General features: G+C 36.8%; 1 protein-coding gene across 5 annotated transcripts in view; it reads right to left on the bottom strand.

Moving 5' to 3' along the window:
- Positions 1–207: 207 nt before the first annotated feature.
- Positions 208–20,574, bottom strand: part of LOC133613585 (phospholipid-transporting ATPase IH-like) — an 80,024-nt gene continuing 59,657 nt past the window's right edge. The window contains exons 25-31 of one of the 5 annotated variants that reach the window (XM_061971236.2): positions 20,534–20,574; positions 19,027–19,050; positions 15,452–15,517; positions 15,250–15,353; positions 14,997–15,162; positions 9,859–10,167; positions 208–628 (exon numbers count right to left, since the gene is read on the bottom strand). The exon at positions 20,534–20,574 is cut by the window's right edge and continues 95 nt beyond it. In XM_061971236.2, coding sequence (XP_061827220.2) covers positions 9,907–10,167; positions 14,997–15,162; positions 15,250–15,353; positions 15,452–15,517; positions 19,027–19,050; positions 20,534–20,574 — 662 coding nt within the window. In that variant the 3' untranslated portion in view covers positions 208–628; positions 9,859–9,906. Of the gene's footprint in view, positions 629–6,813; positions 10,168–12,909; positions 13,025–14,996; positions 15,163–15,249; positions 15,354–15,451; positions 15,518–19,026; positions 19,051–20,533 lie in introns of those variants that run through there. The other 4 variants (XM_061971238.2, XM_061971234.2, XM_061971239.2 and 1 more) reach the window with 4 other exon arrangements.

The raw sequence follows: 20,574 nt of genomic DNA, 5'->3' as shown, positions 1-20,574 counted from the left end.
GCATTAAGTAGATTAAACCCAATTTTCTGTGCTATTGCTGTATTTATATTTCAAATTGAATTAGCTTCCCTGTGCAGTGTATATGTATTAGTGTAGGGTGTCGTCACCCACCTATGCTCCTGGTGACCGTCCTCAGCCTCTCCAGTAGCTCCCCTATGTCCATCTCTTCTGTCTTCATCCACAGGATCATCCTCCACAGGGGAAGCGGGAGCCCAGCAACCCAGCCGAGAGACACTTTCCTGGGGAGAAGAGACAGCTTGCCTGCTTTTATCGGACGGCTCGTCGGAGAGTGGTTGGTAACGGGAGGAGGTGAGGGGGATGGAGAGAAGGGAGAAGGGGAAGGATGGCGGCTGTGCCTCAGCTAACCCAAGACGTGTCTCTCGAGTTGCAGTCTTGTAAGAAACATGAACACCGCGGATGTTGGATATGTGTGGGTGTATGTCGGCTTGAGAGAGGATGCTTGAGGAGGAAGTGATGCCGACGTCCCACACAAGCCAGGCTGCCGTGACATGTCCTCCGACAGGGGGAGAGTGGGGATGCTGTGGAGGAGACAGGGAGGAGCTGACGATGGTGATGATGCACCAGCTGCGACACGCGGGATGGTGCAAACCTGTGCACTGTTAGCACACTGGAGTGGGGGAGGGAATGGGAAAACAATAGGTCAGCCCCTAGTCCAACATAAAATAACTGATACAAGTCTGACATCTAGCGGGGGAAACATGCAAGTGCAGCCTGATACTACATACTTGTCCTACACAAAAACCGCAAGTTGAAGATTTGTGACAGGACTGCTGTGCCGTTGTTAACACTGTGATGCGTGGCGCGGTTGGGAGATTGGCCATGCCAGCAACCTGATGGTTCCTGGTTCGATCCCCAGCTTCTACCAACCTAGTCACGTTCGTTGAGTCCTTGAGCAAGACACTTCACCCTTGTTGTGGTTAGCGTCTTGCATGGCAGCTCCCGCCATCAGTGTCTAAATGTGTGTGTGAATGGGTGAATGTGGAAATAGTGTCTAAGCGCTTTGAGTGCCTAGAACAGTGGTTCTTAACCTGGGTTCGATCGAACCTTAGGGGTTCGGTGAGTCGGCCTCAGGGGTTCGGCGGAGCCTCCGCCGCGGAGGTCAAGACACACCAAACTCATCGTGTAAATAAAAACTTCTCCCTATCGACGTATTATGGATACCCCCAAACAATGTTCCCTTTAATTTTCCATATGCGTGAGCAAACGTAAAAACTCCTTGAGCATTCAGTGGAGCACATGTGAGCGACGTCAGACGTGCACATGCACTGTGGCCACACCAGCAGCACACCTGTCCCAAACCTGACTAAATAACAAGTTAAATGTTTTATTATTATAATCAAATGACAGCAGTCATTTCCATGAGATTATTTTCTAATATAAGTGTTTTGGCCCACTTACAATGACAATAACAAAAAATATTGTTTTTCATGAGCTGTGCAGTATTGTATGTCTGCAAATAATTTGTACCCCTTTCAGATATCGCATTAGTTCCCACTAAAGCATTCACATGTTACACAATGTGATGTAAACATGGGATCATGTGTACATTCCTGTAACTTTCTATTTGAAAAATATATCTTTATTAGTATTTCTTTAATATGATAACATCATTTCATGATTAATATTTATAAATTAAGATTAAATTAAGAAAAAAACATTTTATTTTTCACTAAAGAAGGGTTCGGTGAATGTGCATATGAAACTGGTGGGGTTCGGTACCTCCAACAAGGTACCGAACCACTGGCCTAAAAGGTAGAAAAGCGCTTTACCAGTATAACCCATTTACCATTAAAATATTTTGTTACTCTCCATGCATGAAAAAAACAAAACACCTTTGTTACTGTAAAACATACATTTTCAAGAACATCCATCCATCCATTTTCTACCGCTTATTCCCTTTTGGGGTCGCTCGAGCCCATCTCAGCTACAATCGGGCGGAAGGAGGGGTACACCCTGGACAAGTCGCCGCCTCATCGCAGGGCCAACACATAAATAAAATAGATTTCTTAAAAAAATAAAATAAAATAAGATTTTGTCAACACTATAAATTCATTTTTTAATGATTGTTAATCTGCTGACATATTACTATGTAGTTTTAGATATAATTTCCATTGTAGTGGACCCACGATTCAATAATCTCCGGAAATGACAAAATCCATACTTCGAATTTTAGCAATAATGTTAGTCCGAAGTTGTAGCAAGATGTCCCCATACCTGAACATGTCTCCCAGAATACAAGCGATAGGGCGGACTTGGACTGATTGACGGTGCAGATCTTGACTGCCGTAAGGTGGCGGCCGCGCTCACGTAGCTGACCAATGGGTGGCAAGACAATAGGAGTTCAAGTACCTAGGAGTCTTGTTCACGAGTGAGGGAAGAGTGCATCGTGACATCGACAGGCGGATCGGTGCGGCGTCTTCAGTAATGCGGACGCTGTATCGATCTGTTGTGGTGAAGAAGGAGCTGAGCCGGAAGGCAAAGCTCTCAATTTACCGGTCGATCTACGTTCCCATCCTCACCTATGGTCATGAGCTTTGGGTTATGACCGAAAGGACAAGATCACAGGTACAAGCGGCCGAAATGAGTTTCCTCCGCCGGGTGGCGGGTCTCTCCCTTAGAGATAGGGTGAGAAGCTCTGTCATCCGGGAGGAACTCAAGAGTAAAGCCGCTGCTCCTTCACATTGAGAGGAGCCAGATGAGGTGATTCGGGCATCTGGTCAGGATGCCCCCGAACGCCTCCCTAGGGAGATGTTTAGGGCACGGCCGACCGGCAGGAGGCCACGGAGAAGACCCAGGACACGTTGGGAAGACTGTCTCCCGGCTGGCCTGGGAACGCCTCGGGATCCCCCAAGAGGAGCTGGACGAAGTGGCTGGGGAGAGGGAAGTCTGGGTTTCCCTGCTTAGGCTGCTGCCCCCGCGACCCGACCTCGGATAAGCGGAAGAAAATGAATGGATGGATGGACAATAGTGACTGATGCACATTTTCTGTGTACAGACTCAAATCATTACAAAAAAGGGACAAGCGGTAGAAAATGGAAGGATGGATAGAATGTTAGTCAGTTTGAAGTTTTGAAGCAAATTCATGGGCCAACTTGATGACATTCATAGTACATATTTTCTCTTCTGACCGCCAGTTAAACGTTCTACAGACACACAGCTGATTATATTTGCTGTGTTAGAATGTGTAAGCTTAAGTGTAATGTACGTTAAATTGACATTAAAGAGTAGACATACGTTAAAAAAAAAACTTCATTACACATTTCAAAGCAGTATTAACAAGCTGAAAGTGACTTGCATCTACAAAAATAATCATAAACCCAAAGTGAAATTAACTCGGCACATTGAGTACTTTTTAGTATTTTTTGCAAATAGGACCTTTATGAAAGAGGTGAAATTCAAATGACTTGTTTTATCTGCCAATGACTAAAATAACACAATAACGAGTTAGCATACTGAAAAGTTAGCATACTGAAAAGTAAACACGAAAACAAAATGGCTTCTGTGCATGGTCTTGAAAAAGTGTACAATTTTGAGGCGAAATATTACAGAAAACTCACCTTCTGTACATCCAGTGGATGTGAAACACCATTGTGACTGATTCTTATAACCCCAAATCGACCAAAAATCTAATTAATATCTCCTCCAGCGCCATTTATTAGCTCAAGGCTTATACTGCAGCTGCTAATCAACAGCAAATGTGCCAATATGTACTAAACAGGTGGCTTTAATTACCGTATCTTTAAGGGTTTCCATTTAAAAAGAATACTATCCGTTTATAGTAGGTATGAAGTCTTTTTTTTTTTACTTTGCAAATAATGTGAGCAAGTTTAGAATGCTGTACCGCAAAGACTTTCTAACCAGAAAAATTGAGCTAGTCGCCCCCTTTTGGCCGTAAGAAGCATTGACAATGACAATAAAGGAATTGATTGATTGATTGATTGATTGCACGGTTCTGAGCAGTAATTTTGTATTTTGCCATAGAAATATATACCGAGAAAAACAAGTATTTAATTACTGTATAAATAAAATATTTTATAAAATGTAATATTTACCAATTAATATCACGTAATTAATTAATATCACCTAATGGTATTAAAAGTAAATTTTTCCCAAAGCACTCAAGGCAAATAAAATAGTCAATTAAATAAATTATTAGCCATTAAAAGCGAATAAAAAAATTAGGTAATCATAAAACTAAACTATATTGGACAGTATACTGAGAAAAACGGTATTATTCAAAACGAGTTACTGTAAAAATTCCACATTTTTAAAATTACATCAACAAATATTTATTGTATTTAAAACATGAGTAATTGATTACATAATAGTAGTGAAACAGTTGCATTTTTCCAAAGCACTCAAGAAAAAGAAAATATAATTAAATAAAATATTAATTAATTAAAAAGAGCTCAATTAAAAAAAAAAAAAAATATATATATATATATATATATATATTGATTGTAATCTACCTAATCTACTGTAAAAAGAAAATAACTAGAATTAATGCAGAAAATCGTGTTTTCACTATTTTTTTTTAATTCCAAGCAGAATGACAATACAGTGCTTTTACCCTCAGTTGCTACAGACAAGCTGGCAAAAACATTCAAAAAAAAATAAATTAAAAAGTCAGAAAATGTACAGTAATACAAACAGTGCTGTACGGAGGGTGCGTGACCTCTCTGGCACCTTTGTCATGCTCGCAGACGTCAGGATTCATCACCTGCGCTTGTGCTGATGGACTTCAGAGAAAGCGGTGGCGGTGGCGTCGACATTCGAGAGAAAGGCTGGTGAGATATTTGAGACGAAGGCCAGTCCAGTCCAGTTAAGTCAAGTTATTTGGTCACTTCACCCACTACAATCTTCTTAGAAAAATAACTTGTGAGGAAGAGTTTTTACAGTATAAACAAGCTGACTGGACAACTGACCTTCGTTTCTGGGGGATAAATCTGTGAGATAAGTGCAGTGTGTACTGATACATCTGTACTGACCCTTTTGGTAAACCTTAACACACATTCTGAAATAAAATGGACTTAAAATAGAATCTTCTCTGGGGGATTTACAAACATAGGAAAGAGAATGTTCACCATGGGCAACACCAACCAGCTCTGAAAAATACATAAATGCAAAGAACCCATTGTAGACGACTGCAATGTATCTAACTGCACATCTGCAGTTGTTTTCGGGCTTTCCAATGTATTTGGAGGTGAAAAATAGAATTGCTAGCCTTTTAATGCACCTAAAAATATATAAACACACTGTGGAAAAGGCAACAGTTTATAAATTAATTTTAATTTAATTAAATCAGTTATTTTATTCCATTGATATTTCAATTAAAGTGAAGCTGAAAGTGGAAAAATAGAACTATAGCTTTGAATCCAACAAAAGAACATACAAATGCATTGTAGACGACCACAATGTACCCCGTCAGAGGTCTGTATTTGTTTCCCCTTCCCATGCTTTTCAAAGAAGTTGCTAAAAAACTAAATTCAAGTGTAGTTGGAAGTGAAAAATAGAAGTGGTAATGTTTGAATGAAAAGAAAGACCGTGCAAATGCATGGGAGATAAGCACAATGTATCCCATTAGACATCTTGATGTCTCCTCCCTCTCGCCCCCATGTTTCCCAACAGAGAAGTTAGTCAACAGCAAATTTGAGTGGCTACACGTAGACATCAGAACCAATAATCTTTGAATGAAAAGAAAGCAAAAATGCATTGTAGACGACCACAATGTATTCTGCCAGATCCCCGGCACCGTGATTTCCAATTAAAATGTTCCTAAAACATATCTGGCAGACTTTGAATGACAACAAAACCAAAAAATGTATAAATGCATTGTAAACGACCATTATGTATCCCACCCGGTATCTGGATTCCCCCCCCCCCCCCCCCCCCCCCCCCATGCTTCCGAATAGATAGGATGAAATCATAATTAGATTGGAGATGCATGTACAACAATGAATTACGGCGGTGCCCATTGTTGGACCGCCACAAAATATCTGATTCTCAGCTGTGGTCTGTATGGGCTGTAGTGGTACTCAGTTGTAATAAACTTTTCCACCACTTGTGGCAGTAATGAGAATATAAAACAAATAGACGAAGTCTGCAGCTAAAGTCATAGAGAAGTTCTTAAAAAATAAATTATGACTAAAGTGGTGAAGCTGTATTATCAGCTTATTTAAGAAACATTATCATGGATCATTTATTTACAATATATTTATTTGAGCACTGCATGATTGTATGTAAATCTATTAATTTTTTGGCACTATATTTGATTAGTATTTATTTTTGTAATCAGCCTGACTTACGCCTTGATAATAATCATTGTGATTAACACATGCTTTAATATCATTTGACAATGGATCCTGTTAAACTGTAAAAATGTTAGATATAATTATTGAATATGATTAAAATCAAGAGTAAGATTACTAATTCAGTGTTACTATTTGAGCTGTAGTGGAAAAGTTGGGCTCCAGGGTCAAAAAGGTTAAGAACACCTGTATTGTATAACCTCGGCCATCTGGATTTTTTTTTCAATGGACAAGTGGATAAAATTATAACTGGAGTAGAGTTTCGCGTTGGTAGAAAACGCTGGATAATGAATTTCATTTAAGAACAACTGAAAAAAGAGATACAACGGCGGGATACAACAGTCATGACAAATGAAGCATTTTTGCAGGGGAACATGTCCAAGTCTGCCTGAATACAACATGGCAACAGCACAGTGAGTGTCACTGAGGTTAGGATGTTGAGTCCTGAAATCAAAACAGACCGTATGCTTGTCTGAGCGCAAGCTTGAGTCTAATTCGTACAGAATTTTTTTTTTTTGTATGAAATCTATACCCGTTGGCAGATGGTGGTGATGCGTATGAAAATAAACTGTATAGAAGAAAAGAGATCCTTACATGAGCTACAATCGTCTGCTGGAGGACATGGCGGACACATGTGTTTGACATTCTATTGATTGATTGATTGTGACGTCGCCTATTCAAGTCTTTCTGCAAAGTACAATACGCCCCATCAACCGTAAAGTTACATCCATCCATCGGTAGTGACATCAAGACGGGGGGAAGAGAAAGAACACGCGATTGGCGTTCCTTTTGCATAACATTGACAAAATCACCTGTACGTAAAAGACTGGAGCCAGTGTAACTTACCCGTTACAAAAGAGTATTAGGGCCACAATGGAAAACTATTCAAAATTACAAGATGTTGTAATGTTTCATGGAAAAACTCGAAAAGTTGGCTGTGGAAAAAGTCTAAAGCTTGGGCAGAAAAGTTGAAATGCTACAAAAAATAATAAATGTTACGTGGAAAAAGTCTAAAATAGACGATAAGAAAATTGGAATAGCTCCAAATGTTTTTGATTGTAGATAAAGTCAATCAAATATGAGCAAAAAGGTTCTAAAGTTGTGGAAAAAAATTAAGTAATTTCACGAGAGACCTTTTGTCATTTTTCGTGGACAAACTTTAAAGCATACGAGAAAAAATACTAAAGCTTAGGCAAAAAAAAGTTGAAATTTTACAAAAAAAATGTCATGTTACGTAGAAAAAGTCTAAAGCTTAGGCATAAAACAGTTTGAATGTTACGAGAAAAATGTTATGTTACGTACAAAAAAGTCTAAAGACTTAAACCCCAAAAATTGGGACAGTTTTGTGGGGTTTTTTTGAGCTTGCATGGAAAAAGTCTAACGCATACGATAAAAAGTTTGAGTGTTAGGAGAAACATTTTGTATTTTACGAGAAACATTTTGTAATATTACGCAGAAAAAGACTATAAAGTTGTAATTGTGCATACAAAAAGTCTAAAGGCTAACGAGAAAAAAGTTGTATTGTTAACAGAGAAATGTTTTAATGTTACGTGGAAAAAAAGCTTACGAAGAAAATCTGTAACGTTTCAAGTGAGCTGATGTAATATAAAGTGAGAAAAAAAGTCTACAAGAAAAAAATTGGAACTTTGTGAGAAAAATATATTTTGTGGAAAAAGTCTCAAGTTTACAAGAAAAAAGTTGTAACCTTATGACAAAAATAGTTTATGAGTAAAATGTTGTGATGTTTTATGGAAAATATTTAAAGCTTACGGAAAAAAAAACGTACTGTTTCACGCAAAAAGTCTGACGCTAAAGAGAAAACTATTGTAACATTACCAGAGAAATGTAGAAATGCATTACGAGATAAATGTTGTAATCATGCAAAAAAAGATATTCTAAAGCTGACGAGAAAAAAATTAAAATATAGCAGTTTTTAAAGACGTATTATTGTGAGAATATGTTACGCCAAAACAGTCCTAATGTTACAGAAATAATGTTGCATATAATTTTTTAAATTAGCTCATGACATTTTTGCGTCTTAATTTATTTTAGCATCACAATATTGACCTCATAGAATAAAAAAACAAAAACATCTTGAGATATCATAACCAAAAATAAATGATGACACTTACATATATTCATTAAACAAAATCTTTTTCGTGAAAATAAAATTGTACTTTCTTAACACTTAAGACTTTATTCTTGTAAAAATAATGGTTTGTCTTGTGATATTCATTACAAGTTTAATATCACAAAGTTATTCTCGCAATTATTTTTCACAAAAAAAAAATCACTTCTTGTGATTATACAACTGTAATCTCATATTTACTAAATTAAATGTTTTGTCTCTCGACTAGAATTAAAACCCCACACATTTTTCAGTTAACACAAACATATTCAGAAAAAAATATATTTTACTCACATTTTTCCTTAATTCCCATAACAATAATACAAAATATTACCTCTTAATTTTAATTAAAACTTTTTTCCATAATTTGACGACTTTATACTCAGAAATTACAAAAATGTTAACGCAATATTAGTACATTTATATTCCAAACAAGACAACATTTTTCTCATAAAATTCTGAGGTTTTGATGATTATGTCTCTATTTCAAGTTTTTCTTGTGACGTTTCTACGTATTTGTTTCCTCTTGCACAATTAAAGGATGTCTGAGCCGAGGATGTCGTTGTGGCTTGTGCAGCCCTTTGAGACATTTGTGATTAAGGGCTATATAAGTAAACTTTGATTGATTGATTGATAAACTCTTTAGCTTTGCTCTGCTAGTGTTAATATATTTCTTAGCCTATGTCAGTATGGCCCTAATACTCGTTCCAAGAGCAGGTAGCATAAAATGAAATAAAGGTGAGGGATCAAGGAGGTCCGAGGAACACAGCACCATGCAAAGAGTTGAGACATGCAAAGAGGAGACAGTTTAGACGGACTAATGGACGTGGAGTGTCCTCACGCCACATCAGACAGCAGGCATGAATGAATGGATTAAGGCAGGGAGGCAGGACTTCTGCACAACCCTTTCTTGGATTTTGTCCCTTTTTTTGTAATAGGATGGAGGTGGTGGTTTGTGTAAGGCTTTGTAATACACCACTTGTACACCTTTGGCTCCCAGTCTGCTGCTGTGTGGTTAACATGTAAGGCAAAGGTGTGTCACATACAAAACATACAGTGCAGGCATCTTCATGCACGCAGGCACGCATTCACACACACTCTCACACACCTAAAGGGCTTAGCTTCGTGGCTGCCCATACTTGGCCAGACCACATATATATACTGTATATATATGTATATACATATATAGATATATATCTTTTGTAACAAACACTTGCAAAAAAAGTACATAAACAAGAAGGAACAGGCAAGATTTGAAGAAGAATTGTACAAAGAGGTATCTTCTCAGTGTGTTGATGAGAAGACATCAAGAAAAGGAAAGATGAGGGTCCTTATTACGTAAAAGGGTGCTCACTTGCCCAGAAGTGCACGTGGTGAACTCTTTATCATATAAATCCTCACCTTTGAGAAGACCGCAGACTCCCGAGATGCATCGCTCCACGCCAGAGTTTACACAGACGTTTCTGGTCCCGGAGCGTAGTATGCGATCCCCGCCCCGGAGAGACGGAGCATGCACGAGCGCAATTCCGCTCTACCCCCTTCCGCCAAATGAGCTAAAAGTTTCCGTGGAAGGGGGTCAGATCTGCGGAGCGACAGCGTCTCCACGCCGGCGAACTGGAGCGGAGAGGAGCGGGCCGTGCTCGCGCCTTTGTAGGATCGGCCAGGGGCCAGCTGGGCAGCCGCGACGTCCCGCGCCAACACGTCGTGATCCTGCAGAGAGATAAACACAGCCCCACCATGAAGAACTACATAGCAGAACATGTTTTAAGGAAACGCATGCAAATCAGAGCATGCAAATCAGACCCGTGCTTGCAAAATGGAACAGAAGTCATGGTCACGTTCAGGAGATATATATATATATATATCAAGTTATTTGAATCAGCACAACTGTAAAATGTAACAAATTATTAATAATCAATTATAATGTATAATATATCAATGCCTTTGAAGAAAACTTGCTGAAAATGACCATCAGTTGTCATTCGGTTTGCCATGCACATAAAACACATGCAATGCTTCTTTCTAACACCAGATGGCAGTATTGTTCCTCATATTATCAGGACACTTATTATTTGAAGCCATGCCAGAATTAGTCAAACATGTTTTATTCTTTTGCACCACGTGATTATTATATTAATAAATACATTTTGTTTTTAAAAACTTGAAACATGATCTCAATCTGAGCTATTGAAATACAGATCATGTTCGATTGTGAAAATGACCAGATTAACATTTTAAACCCATCCCATCCATCCATTTTCTACCACTTGTCCCTTATGGAGTCGCGGGGGGTGCTGGAGCCTATCCCAGCTGCACACGAGTGGAAGGCGTAGGGTAGGCGCTGGACAAGCCGCCACCTCATCACAGGGCCAACACAGATAGACAGACAACATTCAGACTCACATTCACACACTAGGGCCAATTTAGTGTTGCCAATCAACCTATACCCAGGTGCATGTCTTTGGAGGTGGGAGGAAGTCGGAGTACCCGGAGGGAACCCACGCAGTCACAGGGAGAACATGCAAACTCCACACAGAAAAATCAGGATCGAACCCAGGACCTTCGTATTGTGAGGCACCCACACTAAACCAGTATTTTTAAAAGTCCTCGGTTTAACACAAAGTCGTAATTACATCGATTTTTTCTCTCCTCATTATAAGATTTTGTTCTTGTAAAAAACTTTAACTTCACCTTCGTTCTCATAAATTGGTGATATTTTTGAGCCTGTTAACTGAATTTTGATGTCGCAACTTTATTCTTCCTATTGTTTAAAATGTTAACTTGTTTTCAATAAAACCAATATTTATATAATTGAGACTTTATTCAAGGAAATCATAATTTTTCCTGGAATATTACAACTTTTATTTTTTGTAAAACAACTTTATTCCTGTTAAATGATGACTTCTGTCTCTGTATAATATTTCAACAATGTACCTGTTACTTTTTTCTTGTAACATAATATTCTCGTTAAAATCCAACTTTATTCTCATATTTTGACCACATTTTTCTCATTGCCACTCTTTTTTTGGAATGTAATTATTTTCAATATATTTTAGAAATATGACTTAATTCGAATAATATTTACAGTCTATTCTTCTGAGGTACTACATTTTTTCTTACCCTTTATACACGGGCAAAAAGACGACTTCTCGTAATAATTAAGACTTAATTTATTGTTAAATTTACTCTATTATTAGAAACCAAATTACAATGAATAAAATTGAGAATAATTACTTTATTGTCATTATTTTTTTATATCAACAAAATAATTTTATTCTTGTAAAATTGTCTTTTTATAGTTTTTTCCTTATTACTATTTTTACAATATGTTATTGCAAAATACTAACTTCATATACACATCTTTATTTCGTAATATCTTGACTCTTTTGTAAAATTACAGCCAGTCATTTTTTGACTAACTTCTCGCAAATGGTAATTCATTTTCATGTCATGTCACAATTTTACTGTTCCTACTAATGATGTTACAACTTCATTCTTGTAACATTTAAACTTTATTCCTGTAAAATTTTTACTTTTTTCGTCACAGAGTCCCTCTTTATTTCCGTAAAATGAAAACTGATTTTTTTGGTAATATTTGGAATTTAATGTTGTTACAGCTTTATCTAAAGTTTGGTATTTCTTTCCTTACTAATAATATTTTGACTTGATTTTCGTGAAGTATATGTTAGAATAATTATGTATATATTATCACACAATTTTATGCTGAAGGGCCGTTGCTATAGTTATTATCAATTGTGCTGAAGTGGTATTTTTCTTTGTCTGTGCAAAGCTGGCAATCCAAAAGATTGCAAGCCAGTCTCGTATCAGTGTTTGTTTCCAGAATCGGCCTGTTGACTGCCAAGGCCGAACATCGAGTCCCGTGACGCAGACAGAGCAGAGACAAGGCGATATCACAAGTGTCAGCACATTTGTATAATCATATATTGTGTCTAACTGGAGCTGTCGAGATTGCCCCCTTCCCTCAGCGACATCTTCAGTGATGTAACCAGGGACCTCTCAAATAAATAGAGGAAGCACGTGGGCTGGACTTTTAGAACGTAGTTTGGATCTGTAACTAGAGTACAGCCCAAAACACGTCTCTCCTCAATTGAGCAAAATGTAACTCTGTCTCTGCGTGATTCCTTGCTTCTCGTCTGTTTAATAGATGTCATCAGTGTTTGAACCTGACAGTATAATATTTTTCTTGCAACGTCACAATTGTATTTTCATAAATCTAGAGAAAGAACCAAGATTTTATCCTTGTAATAGTATTAGTTTAAGCTTATTTGTTTTCCTTGTTATAGTACCACTGGGTGAAATTGGTCATTTTTTAGCGATTAAAAAGCAGCAACACAAGTTAGTTCTACACGGAGCAGCAATGTTAGAAGACAGCGGAGTTATTATTATTTTTTTCCCAGCATGCATAGTAAGGTGATGTCTTAAAGGAATCACCTGCTCTTCCTGCTCCTCCCTCGTCTGTTTGGCTCAATCAGAAACTCATTCTGCTGGACGACTGAGAAAGCATGAAGATGGTGGAGGGCTCCACAGTAAGGCACGGGCGAGTGGACTGTGTGTGCGCAGGGCGGGGATCGGTGGGGGTTGAAGACGTGAGCAAGGAAAGGAAGTGAGTGTGTGAAAAGGGAAGGATGGAAAAAAGATGGCAGGGAGGGAAAATGTGATTAAGGTGGTTTAGTAGAGATGAAAGAAAAAGCAGAGCAGGGTAAACAACGTGTCAGTTTCTACATTCATTTTCTTAAGGGCAGGAAGCTGGAAACAGGAAGTCAGGAATACTGCCAACATTGGAAAGCAGCATGATAGCTGCTAGCTAAAGCTTTGTGAAAGGTATTTCAACTTGCTGCCAAAATAGCAACTAATAGCTTTATTATTTATTGTTACAAAACACATATTTAAAAAATATGGATAAAAAGTAACTTACTGATAGAACACCGGATCATTGCTAGTTAGAAACGGCAAAACTTGCAGCTAGTTGCTAAACTGGCAAACAGGTATCTTCAAAATTGATTTAAATTATAATGTATAAGCACTTTAATTATCAGTGGAAGCAGGAAAGTTTGACTTTTTAAGTGTGTTAAGAACATCAATTGTCTGCAGTAACGTTCAAACAATATATCAACAAAACCCTGAAGGATTGCGATAAGTAAGCTAGCTGCTAAAAGCTATGTTTATGCTCGCCTAACAGACACATTTCTATCACTTAAAATATCAATACAAAAAAGTTAATACCTTCAAAACCGCAAAAGTCTGTCAATCAAAATATTAACAAAAGCCCCATTTAGTTTGTCGAGTGTAAGCTAGCTGCCAGAAGGTTAGGTCTACGTTGGTTAGCACATTAGCCAAATTAGCAGCGAGTTGCTTAACCTGCTCAAAGATATATTTTAGATTTAGATAGCAACGGAAGCAATTAGATAACACGTTTTCCAATGTAAAAATATTCAGACACCTACCGTATTTTTCGGACTATAAGTCGCAGTTTTTTTCATAGTTTGGCCGGGGGTGCGACTTATACTCAGGAGCGACTTATGTGTGAAATTATTAACACATTACCGTAAAATATCAAATAATATTATTTAGCTCATTCACGCAAGAGACTAGACGTATAAGATTTCATGGGATTTAGCAATTAGGAGTGACAGATTGTTTGGTAAACGTATAGCAAGTTCTATATGTTATAGTTATTTGAATGACTCTTACCATAATATGTTACGTTAACATACCAGGCACGTTCTCAGTTGGTTATTTATGCCTCATATAACGTAGACTTATTCAGCCTGTTGTTCACTATTCTTTATTTATTTTAAATTGCCTTTCAAATGTCTGTTCTTGGTGTTGGGTTTTATCAAATACATTTCCCCAAAAAATGCGATTTATACTCCAGTGCGACTTATATATGTTTTTTTCCTTCTTTATTATGCATTTTTGGCCGGTGCGACTTATACTCCGGAGCGACTTATACTCCGAAAAATACGGTACATAGGTGATGAAATAACTGCCTAGAACAGTGATTCTCAAACTGTGGTACACGTAACACTATTAGTATGCTAGCTCCATCTAGTGATACGCCAAATAATCACTTGATTAAACTGCAGTGTTTTATTTTCATATATTCAAACCCAGTGTTACTGTTCAATCTTTGTGTAATGTTACAGTGGCCAAATATATTAAATATACTTGTTGAATAAAACCTCTGCCATGGTTTTAATGAATACTTGGGCCTACAACACTATTGTATTTCAATGTTGGTCATTATGGTGGTTTTTTCTAAGGTGGTACTTGGTGGAAAAAGTTTGAGAACCACTGCCTTAAGACAACTACAGTAGTATATTCTTTATTATGTAGGGTTGAAAAAACACTTCCTTACCAACTACGAACAAGACCAGATTTTGCCATTGGTGGCTGTGCTGTTACGTATTTATAAGTCTATCAGTATTACTGAAATTCCCACAATTGTATTCAACCTTTAACTATTGTTGATATTTGATTACGATTAACAATCAAGGTCCATTCCAAAAGGGTCTTACCTGAGCACGCTCAGTGGCTGTTGGGCACATGGCCCTGCAGAGGACCTTCTTGATGACATCAGGTAGCAGGCTGACCGTAATGAGCAGGATGATGCTGAGCCAGGCGGGACCGCTGGACAGCATTTGCATGAAGACATAATACATCCTCTGGTAGTTGAGGAAGGGCCTGTGCAGCGGGAAGAGACAGACCAGGCTCAGCGTTCCGAACCACGCGCACATCGATTGGAGCAAGAGGAGCCTTATCAAACTCTACCAAATGATGCCTCCCCAGAGGAGGGAGAAAATCACGTAGAAAAGTAGCGAGCCCCAGATGACAAAGTGATTGATCCAGGTCCAGTGGCGCGTGTCCAAGGCAAGCTAGGCAAACACAACATATATCTTGTAATCACTCGCCCAATTATCTGGCCGAGCAGTCCATCATTCACATCACCATGGCGACGCAAACGCTCACACACCTTGAGGGTAACGGTGAACACCAGCACAGTGAAGACCAGAGTCCCGAAGGTCCAGTTGCCAAACATCTGCAAGAGTGAGGAGAGAGAAAGTTGTACTATACGTCAGCCACGCTGTAATAATACACACAATTATTTATGGTATTGACGCACATCGTTGTTTTCCAGCGTTCAAAGTGCGGAACTGTATTTTGCTTTTTTATTTCGGTGCTAGGTCTTGGGCGGTTACTGGAAAAATGATCAAAATTGACGTAAAACTGCCATGTCGGTTATTTAACTTTTTCCCCCCCACTAAATAGACTGTGTCAGTTTTGTGGGCACAGTTTGGCTTCAATACAAATGACGTCAAACAGAAAGCAGTCAAATGCAAATGCTGCGGAAAAATAGTGCTCGTGTCCAAAGTTAACACATCGATTCTTTTCCAACATTTGGAGCAGCATCATGTTACCGAGTATGAACAATGCACAAAAAAAAGAGTGAGACGCAGACCACTTACAAGTAGGGCTGGACGATTAGGGCAAAAATAATCATCACAATTATTTTTGATTGGTAGTGTAATCACCATTAATTACACGATTATTCTTTAACTTGAAAACATGAGTATTTATTGTACCACCAAAATTCAACTTTAAATATAGTTAAAAAAAAGTGGTCAAAATTGGTAATGGATAAACCACAAGTAAAATAATAATAATAGCAATAACAATAGAAATACAATAAATTTTTAATTTTTTGCATTTGAAATTTTTTTTATTCTGTTTTTTTACCTTTTACAGTTATTTTACCAACACAGACTGTTTGCTTTTTGTGTCAAATAACATTTATTTAAATGTTTATTAATTAAATGCAAAAATCCTCACCTGCATCTTTGGACAATTTTGACCAGTATTTTAGATCCAAGCATTATTTTGTAAATGCATCAATAAGTGCTTTAAGTACATAATGCTTTTTTGAAACCTTTACAGTATTTTGGTAGCGCAGTCAGATTGGATGTGCTGCACCGCGCTGTTATTGTGAAGGGGGGAAATGTGCTATGCTGTTGTTCTCAGCTCGACGAGTTAAGAGGCGACTCACTTGATAAAAAAATAAAAATAAAAAAAAATAAAAAAGAGACTCAAGTTCGCCTGCTGTTTGTACATTGTTCTTACGTCGATGATGTCGTTCACAACAACACAAGCAGATGAGATGTGTTGTGGGTGTATGGATTATTCTTGCTAGCTTTACTTTGTAGTTTAGCCGCTGTTTCAAGTGTCTCAACATTGTTTAGTTTAGGGCAGGGTGACTGAGTGTGTTGGGGATGAATGAGCAATACCGGACACATTATTTTCCCGAACAAATGTTCCTTTCTCACAGTGACATCATTTCACTCACATTTATGTAAATTTGAGTGATATTCTGCGTTTAACAGCATGTTCCGTTTTATTAGACAATTATGCGGTTACGCAAATGCGGAAATCAATTGACTTTACTTTTTTTGTCGAGTTTAGTGATTATTGATTAGTCACACTAGCGCTGTGTCTAATAAAAAGTAGCAACCATGGTGAGATCCCCAACTTCTCGTAGACGTGCTCTCTTTTTCTCTCATTCGCTGTTTCGCCATCACAAGCTCAGAAATTTGCATGCACGTTGTTTTTATAATCGTGAGAAGCTATAATTGAATTCGAAACCGAAATTTTGATAAATCGTCCAGCCCTACTTACAAGCTCCGGACAGCAAGTGTCGCCATAATCATTTTCAAATGCCACACAATATGTACCGTATTTTTCGGAGTATAAGTCACTCCGGAGTATAAGTCGTACCGGCCGAAAATGCATAATAAAGAAGGAAAAAAACATATATAAGTCGCACTGGAGTATAAGTCGCATTTTTGGGGGAAATTTATTTGATAAAAGCCAACACCAAGAATAGACATTTGAAAGGCAATTTAAAATAAATAAAGAATAGTGAACAACAGGCTGAATAAGTGTATGTTATATGAGGCATAAATAACCAACTAGAACGTGCCTGGTATGTTAACGTAACATATTATGGTAAGAGTCATTCAAATAACTATAACATATAGAACATGCTATACGTTTACCAAACAGTCTGTCACTCCTAATCGCTAAATCCCATGAAATCTTATACGTCTAGTCTCTTACGTAAATGAGCTAAATAATATTATTTGACATTTTACGGTAATGTGTTAATAATATTACACATAAGTCGCTCCTGAATATAAGTCGCACCCCCGGCATAACTATGAAAAAAACTGCGACTTATAGTCTGAAAAATACGGTAAGTCATTATAGATATCAAACAGTCTTAAAAGTATGGAAAGTATTGAAACAAAATTGTAACAAAAAAAAAAAGTAACGTTGCGGATTGAGTGCTAACGTGCGATACACAACAGAATAGAGATGTAATGATAACTGGTACAATGATAAACTACAGTAAAATTCTTGACGGTTAGCATTATCCTTTAAAATTAGAATTGTCGTAAAATCGTGATTGATTACCACACTTTTAATAACTTGCGGCTAGCATGCTAATCCCTAGCTGACTTCAATGCTAACATGAATAAAACTTGGTTAAAAGATACAATTGTGTCTAAAAGTACTTTTTGAACACATTCAACAATGTACCGTGATATTATTGGTAACCCTGATCATTTTAATCACAATAAACTTGATATAATTTTTTCACATTGTTGCATCCCTGCAACAGAACAGTACATTTGTAAAAGTCAAACAATAATAGCTATGAAAAATATCTACCGATACCTTCAGTTGGCGAGCAAACGGGGGTCACCTCATCGCTGATATCGTACCGCCAAGGCGTTTTTAAACATGCACAAATGTTTGTTGACTTATTTCTAGCTTCTAGGATCCCAGAGAGGTGTGAGTGAGACATCATGAGGACAGATGGAATTGATGGAATGTCACGAGGGTTGTGATACACCAAGACAATACAACACAGGGTTTATGTAATAAGCACATCTGAGGGGTAGGTATCAGTAGATGGGAGAAATAGCTGTTAAGTACAAAGACGTATGTATTACGGCTGCACTAAAAAAATTAAAAAAATCCAATTGAGGCCAAAATACTTAAAACTAAAATGAGAAATGTTGTAATTGGACTTAATTTGCCTTTATTGTAGTACGTATATTTCTTTCTTCTTAGTGTGGCCCTGCTAGCTTAGCCACTCAAGCAGTGATATCATCAACCAACCTCCAAAAGATTAGTTGTGCAACTACATTAACACACACACACACACACACACACACACACACACGCGCGCGCTTGCATACACACTTAGAGACAAATGCAAAGACTCTTTAGACAGGTAAACAAAAGTCAGCTCATAATCAGAGGTCACGTCGTTATTCTACGTGCTACCACCATAAAATAAAGCGAGGAAGCATCTTGGAGCGTGTGTGTGTTCTCCATTAAGGGAACTGATGGACCGGAGGGTAGCTACACACTGAAATGAAGATGGAGCTGATGAATGAGACAATCAAACAGAAAGTCCAAACTGCGGTACAAACTAAAAAAAAAAAAGGAGACAGAGAGAATTGACAGAGAGGAGGACAGGCTTACCATCTGTGTGTTGGTGGTCATAAGCTGGAGGAGGCGAAAGAAGAGCAGCAAAATAAAGCGAGAGGAAGCAGAGAGAAAGAAGGGGAGGGGAGAGAAGAGAGAAAAATAATCAGGACAAAAGGTAAAATGAATTTAGTGATGTAATAACTGAAAAAACAAACAAACAGGACCGAAGGAAATCATGATACAAAGTAACGATACAGATAACGATATTTTTGATATGAATGGAAATCATATGTTGTTGACCTCAGAAAAAAGCTTGTTGTTAAAAGCCCGCAAATAATAATAATAATAGTAATAAAAAACAACATGAACATTATAATGTCCAATTTGATACAGTTAGTTAGTCACCCAGGGTGTTTAGCTACTTTTTACAAGATATTAATATTATATATTAATTTAATTAATATTTAATAAAAAAATTGGCAATATATGTTTTGAATAAGAAAAAAATAAAATCATCTAATGTAGCTTAATATAAAATTATAAATTATTATTATCATTTGCCAAGTCTGTATATGCGAGTTGAAATTTTACTTAACTGTATTATAAATCTACTACATTCCTAGATTGTGATACACCAAAATATAAAATTATATTTAAACGATTTATAACTATAATTGGTACATACATACATACATACATATATTTATATGTATATATATTTATATATATATATATATACACATATACATACATACATAGATATATATACACAAATATATACATATATGTACACACATATATATATATATTAAAATTATGTACAAAATAAATCTTTATATATATAGTAATCCATATTCTATGAAGCTTTATTATAAATGCAATAATTCCTACATAGTAATGCATAATATTAAAATGCATTTCATTAAAAATATTACAGTAATTTTGTTTAAATAGTTTATATCTATAGTTTGTATTTTTAATAAATATAATATATTAACAGTAATATATTTTATTCATATACTGCAGTAAATGTACTTTAAAAAAATAATACAAATACTATGCACATTGGTACTTTTAAATGAACTGTATACATAAAAACATATATATACATATAGTACAGTATAAGTAATGTGAATCATAATTAAATATTATATACAAAATAAAACCGTATATATATATTTTTTTTAATTAACTATATATATTGTTTTTATTATTGTTAAAAATAAATGCATATAATATAGTATGTGTAATGTGAATGATAAATATAATTATTGTATACAAAAATACAATTGATTATATCATAATTACTGAATTCCCATATTTCGAAAAATCTACCAGTAATAAATGACAGTTGCACAAATGGACTAAAATGACTGCCTTGAGAGTCAAACCACCATCATGTTAACATGGTAATGATGCTCACCTGGGAATTACAGCTACCAATTGGCACCACCTGTTTACTTTTACCTGTTTACTTTTATTTGATCAGCAGACACCGCCATTGTCAGCCCTTGTATGAGGAAACATGGCACCTCCACAAATACCGCCACACGTGGCTCACCTGGCCATTGCTGGTGAAAGTGGTGTTGTCAAACAGGAAGT

This window comes from Nerophis lumbriciformis, linkage group LG13 (genome assembly GCF_033978685.3).
Source record: "Nerophis lumbriciformis linkage group LG13, RoL_Nlum_v2.1, whole genome shotgun sequence".
Lineage (NCBI taxonomy): Eukaryota > Metazoa > Chordata > Actinopteri > Syngnathiformes > Syngnathidae > Nerophis > Nerophis lumbriciformis.
The sequence above is the reverse complement of the archived record's forward strand: the minus strand, read 5'-3'. Positions and strand labels throughout refer to the sequence as shown.